At 46.4% G+C, this 16,765-nt stretch overlaps 1 protein-coding gene across 8 annotated transcripts in view; it reads right to left on the bottom strand.

Annotated features, from left to right (window-relative positions):
• CAMTA1 (calmodulin binding transcription activator 1) overlaps positions 1–16,765 on the bottom strand; it is a 324,174-nt gene that overhangs the window by 243,013 nt on the left and 64,396 nt on the right. For all 8 annotated transcript variants that reach the window (XM_032993178.2, XM_032993179.2, XM_032993182.2 and 5 more), the window contains one exon: positions 1,714–1,781. In XM_032993178.2, coding sequence (XP_032849069.1) covers positions 1,714–1,781 — 68 coding nt within the window. The remainder of the gene's footprint in view (positions 1–1,713; positions 1,782–16,765) is intronic.

Raw genomic sequence — 16,765 nt, 5'->3', positions numbered from 1 at the left:
AAGGGAAAAAAAAAAGGAAAAACTAATTCAATGATTTAAGAAAGTCCTTGAACAGCCATCACAACTTGCCTTCTCCTGGCACATTCTTTCTCCCAGGTGTAAACACACAGGAAGAAGATATTGTAATATTAATCAGAAAATTATTTTCAGGCATTGCCTTTAGCAAATCAAACTCTTAAAATCATAAAATGCTACTACAAAAACATTTATAATCTCATATCTTTAATGATGCCATGTAAACTCCGACTAGTTAATATGTTTTCTGACCACTTAATAAGCTTATCTGGCAAAGGTTCAACAAGAAATTATTTTGCATTAATTCTGAAACTTGGATTATCAGGTCAGAAAAAAAGCCTTCTCTAATATTGCCAGTTACTTGCTGTCCTGCAGCCAAGAAGGGGAGTGAAACAAAGCATTTACACACTCACCACGGTGAGACTCTCAGCTGCCATCAGCGGGAAAGGTCCATCCAAGGGCCCTTCAGCCACCACAGCAGCTTTGGGTCTTAGAGAACCATTTGTGAAAGCAAGCAGGTTTCAAATGTCTCCCTTTCCAGGTATTACAGACACATTTTAATATGACAAGCAAATACACTACTTAAAGATGTCACAAAAAGTACAGAAGAGATTGGGGCAGGGAGAGAGGAAGAAAAAAGCTCCAATTACATAGCTCTTTTTTTCCCATTTTTCATGGAAAGCAGGTCCTCTCGGTGCCCCAACTGCTGTTGCACTGCCCCCCACCCACCTCCAACCTCTCCTCGGCTGGGAGCTATGGAACACCCAGGGAATTAATCTGTGCTATTCGTTAGGGTCAGTACTGGTCCTTGTGTCTCACTCTAATTTCTGCTCCTGGTAATTACAGAGGGAGGCGATGCCAAACCCAGCAACAAGCAGCTCAGGACGCCTCTGGCACGGGGCGTCCGCAGCCGCTGGCGATGGGATGCGGGATGCTAAAAAAGGCTTTTCTCCCACCCTGGTCCTAAGCAGGCTCCCTCCAATAACCCCGCCCTTTTCAATAGGAAAGAGGTGGATTGGGGAAAAGAAAAAAAGAAAAAACCCCACAACATTAGAAAGCAAGAGTAATTTTCGTGCTAATGAGATATATAGAAACTTTGCAAGCCTCAACACAGCCGAAATGGCAGGAAAATATCCGCAGCCGAAATCTCATGTTCCCAGGGGAGCAGAGGAGTTAAACATTTATAGCAGCGCGAAGAAGACATGACATTTACTGAATAATAAACCTCAAACATGTCTGTTAATGCGACTTTTTGGGATCTCCTCGCCATCAAACACTTAACCCCGGAAAGAAAAACACCAAAGCGCAAACAATCCCTGCAACTGCATGTTAAACAGGCAGAGCACAGGGGAGGGCTTTGTGCTTTTTTATTTATTTAAAGTTGGAGGCTGTAGGGAGCACTGTCAAGATAAATAGCCTGCAACCTCGCTCAAAGGCTTTCAAATCTGTTCATCTGAAGGGATACAATTAAATTCTGAACAATCGGGTTAAAACTTTAACCTGTCAAGACTGCAGCTGTTCCATTTTTAATCAATCTGATTTCATTCAATAAAATGCTCATTAAGTCAATTAATGAGAGTTTGGTGTCACAAGCCATCAAGCATGACTGGGAGTTTTCACTCAGTGGCCAATACATTGATTAGCGAGTCAAGTCATCAGCGAAAATAAGTCAATGTGCTGAAGCATGAGCAACGTTACCTTGTTTTAGGGGAAGTTGTTAGCCATTCTTCATGCTTTTCAAACGTTATTAAATAAGCTGCAATTTCCTGAAAGAGAAATGCAGAAAGAAGAGTTATTTTCATGGCTGTGCTGGAAACCGGAAAGTTCTGTAACAGGGAAATTTTACAACAGAGACAAGGAGCTGCCAGCCCCGGGTTAGGTCTGCAGCTTAAATCGGGTTTTGACTGAAACAGCGTGCTTGGTTAACGTTTGCGTTCATGCCACCAAAGCCAGACTTAAGGAACTTAACGGAGAGATGCAAATGAGGAAAGGCATTAACATTTTCCAGCACAGATAATTTGCTGGTAACTTTGGTGACGGCAGCATCGCCGAGAGCCTGGTGTTACGTCAGAAGGCAAAGGGGAGGGCAGCAACAACATGGACACGGGAAGCTAAATTAAACATTTATAAATAGAACAGCATCACTGCAGAGAGAATTACTGAATTATTAATCGTTGCCGTAAAAAGCCAGCGGGTGACATCAACATAAGTCATCGCTCCCACTTGCAGGAATGATACGGGCGATTACTTCCAGATCAGAACCGATTTGTTTGCAAGAAATTATTGGCGCCGGCGAGATAATTCACGACGGTGGTTGTACATCTGCCTGACGAACGTGGGATGGGCACCCATTGACTTCCTCGGTACAAACCCGGGGCGGCCACGCCGCAGACAGGCTGAGCATCGTCCGGAGAGACGGGGCGATCCGCGCCGGAGGAGATGCAGGACCAGTGACCGTCCCTAACCACGACGGCTGCTGCCACCGCACCAGCAACGACCCAACACCTAGAGAAGGCCAACGACCCCGCGGCTGCAGTCCACAGGCTGCTGGGAAACAGATTTCTTTCCCCCCACATAAAGATAGACTCAGAAATACGCAGGGTTTTGATGGTTCTCTTCTAAACACTGCCTTGCAGCTGGGCCCAGGGTATCCCTCTCTGAGAGACCCGCAATAGCACACGCTATGCAGAAAGGTCAGTGAAGCTGCCTTGAACGTTCGATTGCCTCAAATTAGACCCCGTAACCACGTGCCGTTTCATCTCCAGAGCTGCTGAAACAGAAGTGTCTGCAGGCTGCGCCATCACTAAGGTAACACACACACAAGAAATGGGTCTTTCGACCAGGAGTTGATTTTTTTTTTTCACTTTTTTTTTTTTAAAAAAAGATAGTTCTATATAAGGGTTGTAGCTGTATAGTACCAAAGCTAAAAAAATCCACAATGCTCTCTAACCAGCTGGCCCAAGCATCTGCTAGAGCCACAAAATGCAATTATATTACTCCCAAACGAGACGTAAAAATATCTTGTTTCCAATACTCTTGGTTTTAAGACTTATACTTAATGTCCTCTGGGTATTGCAGTGGTGCCAGATCTCCATGTTATGTACTTTATTAGAGTTGTGTGAATGTCATATTAATGACTCCTAACCAACATGTTTACACTGCCAATAAATTCTCCCAGAATCCACCGCCGCACTCCTCGCTTCCCAAGCCCGACTCTGCATTTTTTTTTTTAAACAATTACCGTAGCAGCAGACGATGGGCACAGTACCGCATCTACGGGAGCCAGGAGGAGTAGCAGTGACATGACGCTCTGAAAACGCCTCTTTTTAATTTCTGGCTAATTGCCGCGTAAAATTCAATATCAAAATCACCCAGCGCAGCCCTCCACCGGGACACCAGTCGCTGGCACAGCATCTACACTCGCGACCTTCCCCGAGAACATGGCAAACCTTGCACTTTTACGGGCGCTGCAGTTGAATCAGATGCAAGTGGTATAATTCAGACACTGCACAGCCAAAAATTTAGTCCCCAGAATTCCATCGGGCTCCGAAGAGGCATTGCCCACCGCTTCCCGCAAGAGCCACCGACGCAGCGTCAACCCACGACTCTGATGCAGGGTATGAGTTGTAGGAGCCAACTGCTGATTTCATGGGGGGGTGTGTGTGTATATATATATATATACACATATATAAAAAACAAGCAAAAGTACTCATCAACTAAAATTCTTCAAAAAATATGAAACAAGATCTCTGCTTTTTTTTTAAAGCCAGTACAGTATTTCCACTAGATGTGCTGCAGTCTGCAAAATTTTATTCCCAATCCACTCCAAGTTATGTCCTCGACTCTCTCTGTTAAACATGCATCCTCTCGCACCTTACAGCAAGATGAGCTTTGGAGATAACACGGAACAAGCACCAGCAGATGCCGAAGAGGGAGCTCTCTGTGCATCCTCTCTAACACCAAAGCTCCCCGGATGCTTGTGGTGGATGGTCTGCATGAGCAGGCATTTACAGAAACAAATCCCTTCAACACAGAGACAGATCCAGCTGATTCGCCCTCAAAATCCTGCAAAAATAGGCAGGTTCAGCGGGCTTCAGATTAGCGTGGGATTTTGCCTATTCCTACTAAAATTCAACTTGCCATAAGGAGATTACGGCAATTTTAAACTTTTGTGGCTCAATAAACATATTGCTATAGCAGAGAAAGCCAAAGTATTTCAGGTAAACAAGGATCCATCCTACTCAACCATCATCCTACTTTATTCCTTCTAGCCGGTCTATACCCTCCACACTTGAAATCTTCACCCCAAGCCCGTCCCTGACGGGAGGAGCTGCGGCAAAGAGATGCTCCCGTTTGGAGGCAGAACGTTTGCTTCCACGCAGCTCAGCACGTGTGGGCAGACCAAAGGACAAACTGCAGGTCAATGCTGCAAGCAGGACAGCGATGCACCGAAACACACTCTCGTGTTGGTGCAATGTCTGGGCAGCTCCTGCCCCTGCTGCAGGAGCACGGAAAGCCACGGCTCTGAGCTGGCTCTTCAGACAGCTCAAAACGTATAATTCAATTCTTCTAACTGGATAAAAGAAGGATCCGCATCAACTAGGATAGGAGCTCCCCCAGGCTTTCTGCTTAATGACATATTACAGCCTGATTTCCCTCCTCCAGAGGAAATACCTTGGATAACAAGGAAAATCTAGCTCACGGCAGCGCTATAAATTAGCACGTACAGCAGACAGCCAGTGAAATCTCCACAGTGCCTTCTGTGCCTCGAGTACTCAGAATTACAAAGAAGACTGGTGTGCAAACAGGGGGAAAAAAAAAAAGGCAAAATAAAACGAAAAACCTCCTGCATCATCTGCTCGCCCTGGCCATGCCCACCTGCATCCCCATTGCCCAGAGCTCCGCACCCTTCACTGGGACGTCTCAGCATCACCAGCGAGCTCGGCGGCTCCTCGACCCGGTTCGGGGGGAGGCGAGACCGGGCACGCGGAGTCCGAATGGGGTTTGGCATCAGGAGAGCTGCTGCCACGGCGGCTGAACAGCATCCCATCCACGCTGCACAGGGGAGGAGCGAGTGGAAATGCCAACTTACGGTTTCACACCTATGTGCCAACTTCTGTCACTACAAAAGCACCAAGACTCGGGGAGAATAATCTCCCGTCTGCCACCTCGAACTAGAGCAGAACTGCGAGAAACAGATGACTCAGTGATGCTCGCGGTGAACACACACACACGCACAAATCCAGGCAAAAAGGCGAGTTTCCAGTGACAGGCCCATCCTGGGTGCTGGGGTGAACCCCAAGCTGGTGCTGCACAGCAAAACACTGCTTTTCTAAGGGCCAGAGAGGAGAGCCTCGTGCACCAGGAACAAGAAGCAGAGGAGCCCGGCAGGGAGATGCCTCGGGTCAGTGCCCGCAGCCTGGATGGAGAAAGCCTGTCCCAGGGATGGGACCATTCTGCTCCCTGTAACTATACAACTTTGTGTCCGTCGCCCAGGGAAGTCCCAGCACACCGCAGAATCCAGGGCTGGCAGCAGACAGACAGGTACCACGCACGCAGCCGCGGATGCTCCGAGGTCGGAGGCAGGAGCGAAAGGAGATGCTTCTCGTGGAAGAGAAGATGCTGGCAGCACGCACGCACAGATCTGCAGCCACGCAGCTCCTCCAGGCAAAGCCCAAACCAAGCTAAGGGTGAGCCCAAGCAGCTCAAGTCATAAAACAAGCTCTTTTTTTTTTTCGAATCTATCAGCATGGTGAGGAACGCACCACCTGTGAGACACGGAACACAAGGACAAGGTTTCTGAGAAGTCTCGAAGCCGCAGGCAGCACAGGAGTCGCAGCTGGGAGCGGTCGGCACTCTGAAAACCCAGGGTTAACCTCCACGAGCAGCCCAAGGCTGAAGATTTTCTTCCCAAACAAACACCATATCCCATACAGCTTCTTGCAAGAACTTAATTCCTACAGAGTTTTTGCTACACACAGATTGGAAAAAATATATGTGAAAGGCCCAGAAGAAAGTGGTCAGTCTAACACTGATGTTTTATCAACAGTTTGCAAGAGGTGCTTTTTTAAAGCATGTGCCTGTCTGTGCTTTGGGCACAAGCAGGGCTGCTAACGAAGAGCCAGTGCTCATCGGCTGCTCGGGGCATGTACCCCTTTGTTACACCAACGCCATTTTTCCTCTGGAAAAAAAGAGGGAAGAAATAGATTTATCACTAGAAGACACAAAGTCATTAAATAATTAAAAACAAAACTATAGGCACAATAAAAGCCTTCTGATAAAAAAAAAACCACCCTGCATTCTAATGTGTGTTAATTCCCCTAATGATTCACTCTGTGTGTCTTACAGGGTCAAATCAATGTCTTCACCAAAAAATTCAATTACATCCCATTCATGGTATCTTTGGAGCGAGGCTATTGTTTGCTTTTGTCTCCTATCAAACCCTTTTTCCATTTCTTCTTGCCCAAGATTACAAACAAAAGGCAGCGTGGCACCAGCAAGGTCAGACGAGACAGAGCCAGGCTTTGAAACCCCAGCTCTGTCCTGAGTTTTGCTGTTTAATTATAAAGTGAGTGAAGGAAATAAAAGCACAGGCGCGCTCGCCGTTAACGCCCGACTCGTTGCCGCTGGCGAGTCCCTCCTGGCACCGGTCAGGCCCGAGGCCACCCCCGAGCATCTCTGGGGGCGAGGGTACCGCTCGCCAGGGCCAGCAGCCCCTCGGCCAGGATGTGCCCCCAGCCCCGCGGCCCTTCTCAGCCCAGCTTTGGGAACAAAGTTGGGGCAAACTGAGCGAACGTCACCGAGAAAGGCCCAAAGACTGAGTGCGGTGCAGCTCCAGCTCCGTCACAAGCCGACTTCACGGCAACACTCAGAGCACGGCTTTCCCATCTAAGTGAGACTCAGTCCTAGCTTATGACACTGGTGAGGAAAAAAGGCTTAATTTGATCAGCTAATGGAAGCACCCTGTAACACAATTAGATAATTCAGCACTGAAATCACACGAGTTATGTTTTATCCTAAACTTGGACATATAAATCAGCGGTTTAGTTTATCCTTTGCTGCTTGGGCTGAAAGCATTTTATATAAATGAACATTTATTTTTGTTTTGCATTCCCCCCATTTGTCAAGATCATTAGTTCAAACGCACCGAAGAGCCCCCAGCTGCAAAGCCAAGTTAACCGCGCTCGACCGGGCGCAGATGGGCTGTAGCATCCCCGGACGACCCCCGCCATGGCCCTCCCCTCTGCTCTCACCCCGGCGGCGGCAGGACCTGCAGCCCCCCACCAGCCCAGGGTGCTGGGCCGGGGGACCCCGCTCCCCACCCAACGCTACGTGACTGCAGCTCCTCGGCTGCTTCGGTATTTAACGACAGCACGTAACCCTGATCTCGGCTCCCATGGCCCGGCTGCCGCCGAGGGGACGAGCTGCAAGGCGGGAGCAGCTCGCTGCAGAGCGCTCGCCGTTGCTCCTCTCCGAGCGCAGGAATTAAGGCAGACCCCCGCCACCGAGCAGGGAACGGGCCGCTGGGCTGGGATCCAACACGCTGCCGGAGGGGCCCGTCGCCCACCGCTCGCACAGCAAAGCCGCGGGCTCCGCTGCTCGGAGCTGAAGGGCTTGCAGTGGACACACACGGCCCTTGGAAGAAGACATTATAAAAAGCTCTGAAATTCGCAACGAACAGCCCTGCCCGGCAGAAGACAATCTCTGAAGCCGAACCTCTGGACCCGGGTTCCTCAGCGCTTATTGCTAAAGCAGAGATTACTGCCGTCCCAGGGACGGGACGAGGGGCTGTCCAAGGCCGCGGACTCGAGCGGTAGCTCTCTCCTCCCAGCCTGACCCCCCTCCAGGCCATCTCTGTGTCCTCGCGAGGGTACCGGCCATTCCCACCAGACCTCTCAAAAGAGAAACTGGAACCCAAACAGGATTCCCCCATGCAAGGCAGTTTGGGCCACCCACCTTGACTCAAAGTAATAAATCATTAGGGTTTTTTAAAAAAAGTCTGAATTTCAAGTTATTACTTTGACTTATACGCATCCAAATTAATAAGCGTGAAATATATGCATGTTTTAAGAGAAAGCAGGAGAGCTTGTACACATCTCTGGATTTATACCACAGAGCTAATAAAGTTGCGATCTCCTGAGCAAGCACATTTATTCTCTTAAGAAATCTCCACGTCTTTGCTGCTATAAAGACATTTCCAGCCCATCGTTTCTCTATTGTCCTTCCACTCTAAAATGAAAATACAAATTCATGTTGATTATGTAGCATCTTCTCAGCTGGGATCAAGCCATTTTCATTTTCTAGCCAAGCCTGCTCTCAAATCTATTAATATTCTGAATATTACAACTACAAACTGATCCGAAAGCCACACAGAGCAAGCTCTCACTACCTCGTTTAGCATCACTGGAACAAAAAGTGCAACAGCATTTCATTTGTCCAGTTCTTTGGTTTAAAATAGCAATACAGCATCAAAATCAGAATCAAGAGAAAAGCAAACAAAGCTTTTGAGTAACCAGCAGAGAAACACAAGTCAGGCTGCCAATCAGGTTTACAAATACCTGCCAACAGCAAAAAAAAATTATACCAAACTGTTTTATTTCCTTTTGCAGGTAGTGTCTTTTTTTTGGTCTTGAAGTGTATCTGTCTGAAACTTTCTAAAGTGAAAATGTTGGTTCGCACTTTCTGAAGCTCAGAGGAGGAATAAACTCAAACGTTACTACAGTTTTACTGACAACCTGCGTTAGTGGTACAAGCTGTAGGTTTCCTGGTACGAGCGGTATGGTGGGACAGAGGTTTCCCAATGTTGCCAAGACAAGCCAGATTCTCAGGCTGGACTTGCATGGCTTTGGTTTTCCAAAGCGTGCCATGAATTTTCTTCCCCAAACCCGCCCAGCCTCACAACAGCAGCTGCACTTCAGCAGGAATCGCTCCAATTGTCCCCAAAAGCTGTGGGGGGAGAAGCAGGGCGGTGCAGCATTATCTTGTTTGGTGTCTGATGCAAGGTACCTGAAAGCAAGCTTTCCGTTACTACACTGCCTCTTCCATCACGATGGAATTAAAGACAAAAATAAATTAAAACTTAATTTAAAATGTATTTTTCTAATTGAGTAAGGGTACACCAACTAATGTTCTATCTAATTAGATGGAAGCCGGGTTTTATTATCAATATCTGCAGCTAACTAATTGAATCATTTACAGTCACCGCTGTGCCGAGGGGCTCCCTGCCCCAGGAGGGGAGGTGGCACTGGGGGGGCTGCCGTGCACAAAATCTCCCCTACGCCCCAGTCCCCCGCCTGGAAAACCAGCCACAGCCCCTGTTTCCTCAGCACCCTCGGGAGGGGGGAGAGACCCGCTTTGTAACAAGCTCCCTGCCTCATCAGGACTCAAACTTCAGCTCCATGGAGCCGACGCAAACGCCTCCCCTGCAAAAATGAGGCGCTGCGGGGAAGCGGGGATCCCCGCCGTGCCTCCCCCCGAGCATCCTCCGGCCCTGGGGACGCCCGTCTCCATCAACCGCTGCTGGCACCCATGGGAGGCGGCTCCGCTGCGCCCTGCGGAGGCTCCCCCAGCAAAGGGCTGTTTGTTAAATGCCCATTTTCCGACAGGCAGAAAACCCGCCAGTCGCCAGGACGCGGCAGCTTCCCGAGCCAGCACCGCTCCGGGTCCCAGCTAGTCGCCTGGGGAAGAAAAGGCTTTTCTTTATTCCTGAAGCAATAAGCCAAACCCTGCTCTGGACAGGTCTTAAAGGAGATTTATTTTGCAGAAGCTGTTTTAGAGCCTCTGTGTAGGAGAGAGTGATAAATATTCCGGCTTTCCCCAGTCTCTGCTGCTGCTGTTTGTCCCCCTGGGAAGCAGCAAAGCGAGAGGGGAGAGGAAGCATAAAGAGAGGAACAAAAGATTCGTTACCAAAACCTGGGACCAGTGGGCATGACCCAGTGACATTCACCCACGAGGATGCAGGGATGGAGGGGCAGAGCTCATCCCTGTTAATAGGGTGCACGCTTGCACGCAGCAGAGGCACTTACTTATACCTGTGAAAATATCATTAAATACCTTAAGCCGTTTGGTCTATTACCCTAATGGATGAAAAAAAAAGCACAATTTTGGAGACCAGAAGTGTTTCTTGCCTTCCCTTCCTTGCCAGAGAGCAGAAGATGACCTGCAGCCCATTGGCTGCTGCCAGCTCCTTCCCCCAGCCTCGCCCGGCAGAAAACACCTCTGCAGGGTTTAAATCTTGCAAAAGAGGCGCAACAGCAGCCCTGGGACCACTGACTGGCACCGCAGGAGAATAAAGGCACCGAGTGGAAAACACGTTTGGTTGGGGAGATGTACGTCTTGTTCCGCCGCGTTGTGCATGGCGACACGCGGCTGGATTGCAGGCAGTGGGATGTTTTCATTAATAACAGCATCTCGCTAACCATCTGCTAAAGGTCCACACTATTAATTTAACAGAAAAAAATGAAATAGATTACTCTTGCAGTTTTCAATTAAAGTACATGATGTCTTCAAACTGCAACCTTAATTAGACATTATAGGATGACATTTAGGAATCCTGAGCTCCGATAGCTGATCGAGCCATCTGACCGTGAAGGTGTTCCGCAGGAGTGCCGGGGCAGCACGCCCTGGGGTGCTGCTGAAGGGGTACCCCCCGAGTCTCAGCACTGGAGCAGCTTAGATTATCTCCTAAAGGTAAAGGAGCAGAAGGGTGAAACCAACAGCAGCCTCAGCACAACAACAGAAAAAAAAAAACAAACAGCTTCAAACAAGTTTGGAGACATTCCCAAAGAAAACTTGAGAGACAAAAGTGCACAAGAAAGAAAGATAAAAAAAAAAAAAAAGTTAAAAAAAAAAAAAAAGTAAAAAAGGTCAGACATGTTCCCAATGTCATCCAAACCTGAGCCACAACAGCTTTTACACCCATGCCTAAACGCTTCCAGGGAGATTTCATGGAAATGGAGAACTTGGTCTATCCAAATAAAGGTGCCCCGTAGCATTCCTGTTTAACAATCACTTTCCTGCATCCCAGCAAATTCAGATGTTCTCCACTGATAATTAATAATTAATGATTATCTTACACGATCCCATTTAGATCCCATTCATAGATCTTTTTCCAGCACACATAAGACTTCAGCCCACTCTGCTATACTTTTCATTAAAATTTTAATTTGAGAAGTTGCTGGATATTGTTTATTACTAGAAGGAAAACACTGATTGAGCTCTATAGATTTTTAAGGCTCATCTCAGTTAAACCAAGGCATTTCTCAGGTCAGCAGGACCAGAGCTCAGAGTGGCTAGCCCTTGTCACTCAAACTTCTATGAAGTAGCAAGTGGACAGCATAAATGCTTTATTTTCAAGACTAAACCTGGTATGAAAAAAAAAAAAACTGAATTAAGAGGAGAAATAATTTTCTCTAAAACACATGAAAAGGAGGAAAAAAAAAAAAAAATCAAGTGAATAAGCACTGGTTAACAGACATCACAGTTCAATGAGATCTGCTCAGCAATTTCACCTGCCAAATACACACAGAAAATAGTAAAATTAAATATGCAATGGGTCTTTATAATAGCAAGAAGGTAATTCTGCACAAAGCCACTTAGCAATGGTTGTCCTGAACGGCTCGGCTCAGAAGTATCGTTAGTTGCAAGTATTAGCAAAGTCAGACCTTGAATCAGCCAGTGTCTAATGGGATTAGGATAGATTTTATCTTCCATTTAAGTCCCAAACAGAAGGATAGGCAGTGAGACAGAGCAATATTAAATAATGCCCAATCTTTAGTTACTGGAAAATACCTACAGATCATTACATGATTATTTTATTAATATTATTCTTTCTTTTAAATGACCTTGGACTAGACCCCATGATTTAAAGAAATGTGTGAACTGTTGCCATGCTGTCGCTTTTAGCTTTAGTACCACAAAAGGGACTTCCCTTCCATAGCCTGGAAGAGTCAAATACGCAGTAGGATAAAAAAAAAATCAGTAATATACATGTATCTACAATGCATTAATTACAGCATAACAGTAAAGACCTCAATTGTTTTACTTAATTTGAACAGTCACGTGGTTTGAAGATGCTGAAGAGTGTCCCTGTGCCGTGGAGTGGGCACACACCATGGGGAGATGCTGCCCTGCTCGACTTCCATGGAAACGAAGAGCAACATTTCATTGTCTGCAGCTCTCCTCCACCGACCAACAAACTCAACCGTCCTTCGGTGCATCACGGTGGGACACACCAGATCATCTTCTGTTAACCTACCTTGCTGGGCAACGCAAGACTTTGAGCCCTGCTGAAAGCAAAATCAAAGGACACTCTTTATCCCAGAAATTTAGCAAAAATACAGACTTGAGAGAGAAAAGGTCCCAAATGACATTGAACTGCCTTGTGTTTATTCTGGCAGTCTCCCACCAAACGGAACCAAACCATCAGATGTGAGGGAGAAAGACAAGGGATCTCTATATACTGTAATGTTGTATATAGGGTTTATTCCCTCTTGACCTCTCTAATTCCTCTCCAGCTAAAGCAAGTGGGCTACATCATTCAACATCTTCCAGACAGTATGTCCTATTTTTATTGCCTTCTTCAATTGATGAAGACAAATTGAAAATATTTAGCTCTTTTGACTTGTTTCAATAAAACATCCAAGTTAATTTCAGCTGGAAGAACAGCAGCTGAAGTAGTACTTCAAGCAGTATCTATGTTATTAGTCTTTTTTTCATACTTTATTCAGGTTTAAGTACCACATCATCACCAAATACACTAAGTTTAACTTCTTAATTTTCATCCAAATCAGAAGAGTCCAAATCAGCTCAATTTCTACTTCTTTAAGGAAAAGCATCAGCTTGATGCAGGCAAGGAAGCACCTAAAGCTGAACCCCCATCAAGGCAGCAGACGCTGGAGATCTGCAGAGAGAAAAACCCGCAGAGCTATTTCCATCCCCTCCGCCAACACCACCGGGCACATGATCCCACGAAGGGCAATTCCGTATCTCCAATCAAGCCTGGCCAAGTGCAACATCTCTAGCCCCAGTAAACAAGGGGGGGCTGAAGGATGCTGGTGGATTTTAAGCTGTAAAAATCTGGACTGTTGGTCTTAGGAACACATTTTGGTGGAAAATGTTGGAGTTTACGTGCAACCTGCTGCCACTATCGTTTGGCTGGGAGCCTACAGAGATTTCTTGGGTTTCAAAGAGTAAAACATGGATACAAAATGAACGGCACTAGTGAGAACAGGACACAGCACTTGGTAATTGCAATTATTCTTTTCTAACTTGCCAAATGCACAGTCTTAAGTCGCAGTCGATGGCATTGGGCTACGAGGATGCTGCAAGGATGCTGTGCAGATCCTGCCCGCATGCCCACTCGGGAAGGAGATCTCCATCCAGCGCCCGAGCACAGCCCCGGCTGGCCCCAGCTCCCGTTCCCAGTTGAGACCAGAAGCCCACGGCTTGCTCCCCCCCCCAGGGAGCCTCACCAACAAACCTGCACGCGTGGTCCCTCAAACCCAGGCACCCCCTGTGTCCCACCCCCGGGTGCCGGCTGACCCCACCACCCCCACGAGCATCCCCCCACCAGGCTTGTCCCCCCCTTCCCACCACGCGGGCGACACAAAGTCCTGCTCTTTGCAACGAGGCAGCTATGCCGAAACGCCAGATGAGGTGAAAATACCAGCGCCTTCTCAATTTGCCTTTTCCTGCAAGGAGACAGCAGCAAACCCTTCCACCAAGGAACTGTGCAAGGTTCATTAAAAGGAAAATATCCATGGTAATTGCCCCTTTCTGCATATTCCTCACTTCAATATTCTCTAACATAATAATGTTCCACATTCCCGCAGAACTGTCTTTTCAGCATGTTTTTGCATTATGCCTAATTTTGTAAGAGTTTTTCAGTCCCACATAACGACACAGTTCAATGCAGAATCAGATATAAATCTGGCTTAAGAGACTCTCAACGGGAATTCATTTAAAACTGTAAATGTTAAAAGATTCTGTCTCTGATTTATGGCGTTTCCTTATTTCAAACAGGGAATTAAAATTCTTCTTAAAAGATACATATTAAATCATGATAAAAGCTGTGTTCGAACGATGATGCTGGTCAGACGGAGAGCATAGAAATCTGGAAATAGCAGCAACTGGTACATTTTACTTTTTTAGTTTAAGCAGCACTGTCCTGTGATGAACTTGGTCCCCTGTATCTTCATTCGTGTAAAATGGAGTCCTGGATGCTGCTGCTTTCATGCTTCATATATTCCCCCTCCTGCCCTCCAAGTGCAAGGATCTCTCTTCTGAAGATCTAGCTAAATAAAGGATTTGTTTTACCTTAAAAGATTATTTAATGGCTTTATTCCTTTTATATTGTTTACATTGAAGACTCTCCCAGCTCTCCAAGGTGCTATGTAAATATCGCACAAGTGCCCCTGTATCATTGTGCAAACATTTAATCTTAAAAAAATTACCAATGCTACTCATTATTATCATTCCTATAATAATTTTCAACATTTCGTACTTCTGAATAGTTAAAATTGTACCAATCAAGGCTTGAGCATCACAGCATTCGCAGCCCCATACCTTAGCACAATGAGACCGATGAAAGTTTGAGAAAAGCGTTTGAAATGAAGCCATGCAGCACGCTGATACAACTCCCAAGTGTTTTATTACGTATTCAAGACCCCAAAAGAACAGGGGCCTGTGAGAGGCTAACGGCCTTCAGCTGTCCTTCCCAGAGGTGCATCCACTGCAGCACCACATGCCAACCTCTTGCGAGAGTCCATCATCCTGTATTGCTCCATTAAAACAAAACAAAAAATCTAAGTGGGAGAAGGATCAATACCAAATATAAGAATAAACAAGTAGAGGCAGCCAGAAAAAACATTATTCAAATATTTATATAATTAATTGCTCATTACTCGCAGGCCACGGAGCTATTAGCAGCAACCGAGAGCTCCCTGCCGTGCAGCCTTCAGAGATGCAAAATGCAGTGCCCACTCGTTCATTAAAGCCTCTCTGGGTCACCCCGATGCTTGGACCCGAAAACACCCCAGTTAACTGCCGTGACAAGGCTCCAAAATTATATTTCCAGGATCCAACTATCCCTCACAAATCTTCCCAGAGACAATATAATGGAGTTTAAGGTCTTCTGCTGCCATTTCTCTTCATCACACAGCTGTGCGAGCAAAATCAAATACCAGCAGGTATTTGTTCTCTTCCCCAAACATCCGCCCAATTAATCCAATTAATCCTCAAATAAAACCTAGGGTGTCAACGGGATAAAAACAACCTTTCAAAATTGTTGGTATTATTATCTAAAACATTATAAATGATCCTGTTACACGACCAATTAAGAAATAAGTCTTCCTTCCACCAGACAGGACAGAGAAGCTATGGACCCAGCATCAGAGCCAGAAGGACAGCAGGGCTCTCCCAGCCCTCCCTGCCTGGAGGCAGGCACAAGGGGAGGAGGGGAAAAAAACAACCAACCACAACAACAAAACCAACCACCACCAAAAAAAACCCCAAAACACCTTGGAAAGTACAGTTTTGTTCCCAGGCTAAGTTAAGACTCAAGCCATTTCTGTCGTAAATCTAAGCACTGGGCTCTCTTTCCCCATTTTAAGCATTCATGGCTCCTTAAGTTCCTTCTGCTTTTAACTGTTACTTGAGGATCAGAAAGAAAAGAAAAAAAAAAAAAATTACTACTGGAACCCAGTTGCAATTTCCAATTCCTGGCCAGTGCTGCTGCACTGGGTTTTGGTGTTTCTTTCCCCCCAAATGTCCCCCAGTAAATCAGTGAATTCTTCACAGAAATGGGAACGACAGGTCAAGGTTCTGGAAGCAGCTCGTGAATGCTGACTAACGGATGGGATCGGGTTCTGTGCAACTCATTATGCTCATGGCTGTAATCAAACCTTCAAACCAAAGTGGAAATATTTCTGCTCTAGGTAGGCATCTGGCCATGACTGATCACAGCAGATCTGACCCCCAAGAAGAACCTGCTGTTGCCAGCTGGTTTTCACCTGCTGGAAACTCACCCTTCAACCCAGAATTATTTGATATGTCGGAACAGAAAATAAAGAATTTAAAACCAGAGCAGCATCAGGGAACTATATATTCTTTGCAAGTTATTTTCAGAGTTCTGAGATTTTACTCATTCCTCACTTTCAAGAAAACATTTAAGAAAAAAAATCACAGAATACCAGGTTGGAAGGGACCTCAAGGATCATCTGGTCTGACCTTTCTTGGCAAAAAGGACAAGGGAAAAAAAAAATGACAAGAAAAAAAGGGCATTATGTGAACGATAAAAGCCATTTACAGTTCTGAGCAGTGCTAGGGCAACAAATTGCCCAGGATTTCTTGCATTTCTCCTCAGTAAGGAGGAGACCAGCAGGATGGTGTAAAACCAGGGGTGAGCGCGAGGGACACATGCTCCCGGAGCAGCCCAGCTGTGCCATCCCCGTCACCCCCGGGCAGGGCTGGAGAATCACCAAGGGCTCTGCCGGCGCTGCCGTGGGTGTTATTAAATAGAGAGGAGACGGCTGAGAGCACTAATAATGTTTTCCAAAGGTTAAGCATTACAGGCAGTTTCATGGTCTTTACATTTTTAAGTGGTTGATTTCTGCCTTTTTTTTTTTTTTTTTTTTTAGATAAAAATAATCATAAATCCAAACATCTGCTCCTGGGGTGGGAGCCCTTCAGGTCTGTGTTCAGCCAGGGAAGGGAAAGAGTCTGCCAGGGGGCTGGCGCAGGTGTTATTTTT

This window comes from Tyto alba, unplaced genomic scaffold, assembly GCF_018691265.1.
Source record: "Tyto alba isolate M040663 unplaced genomic scaffold, T.alba_DEE_v4.0 Super-Scaffold_20000042, whole genome shotgun sequence".
In the NCBI taxonomy this organism is placed as follows: Eukaryota; Metazoa; Chordata; class Aves; order Strigiformes; family Tytonidae; genus Tyto; species Tyto alba.
Note: the sequence above shows the minus strand (reverse complement) of the source record. Positions and strands in the feature narration are given on the sequence as shown.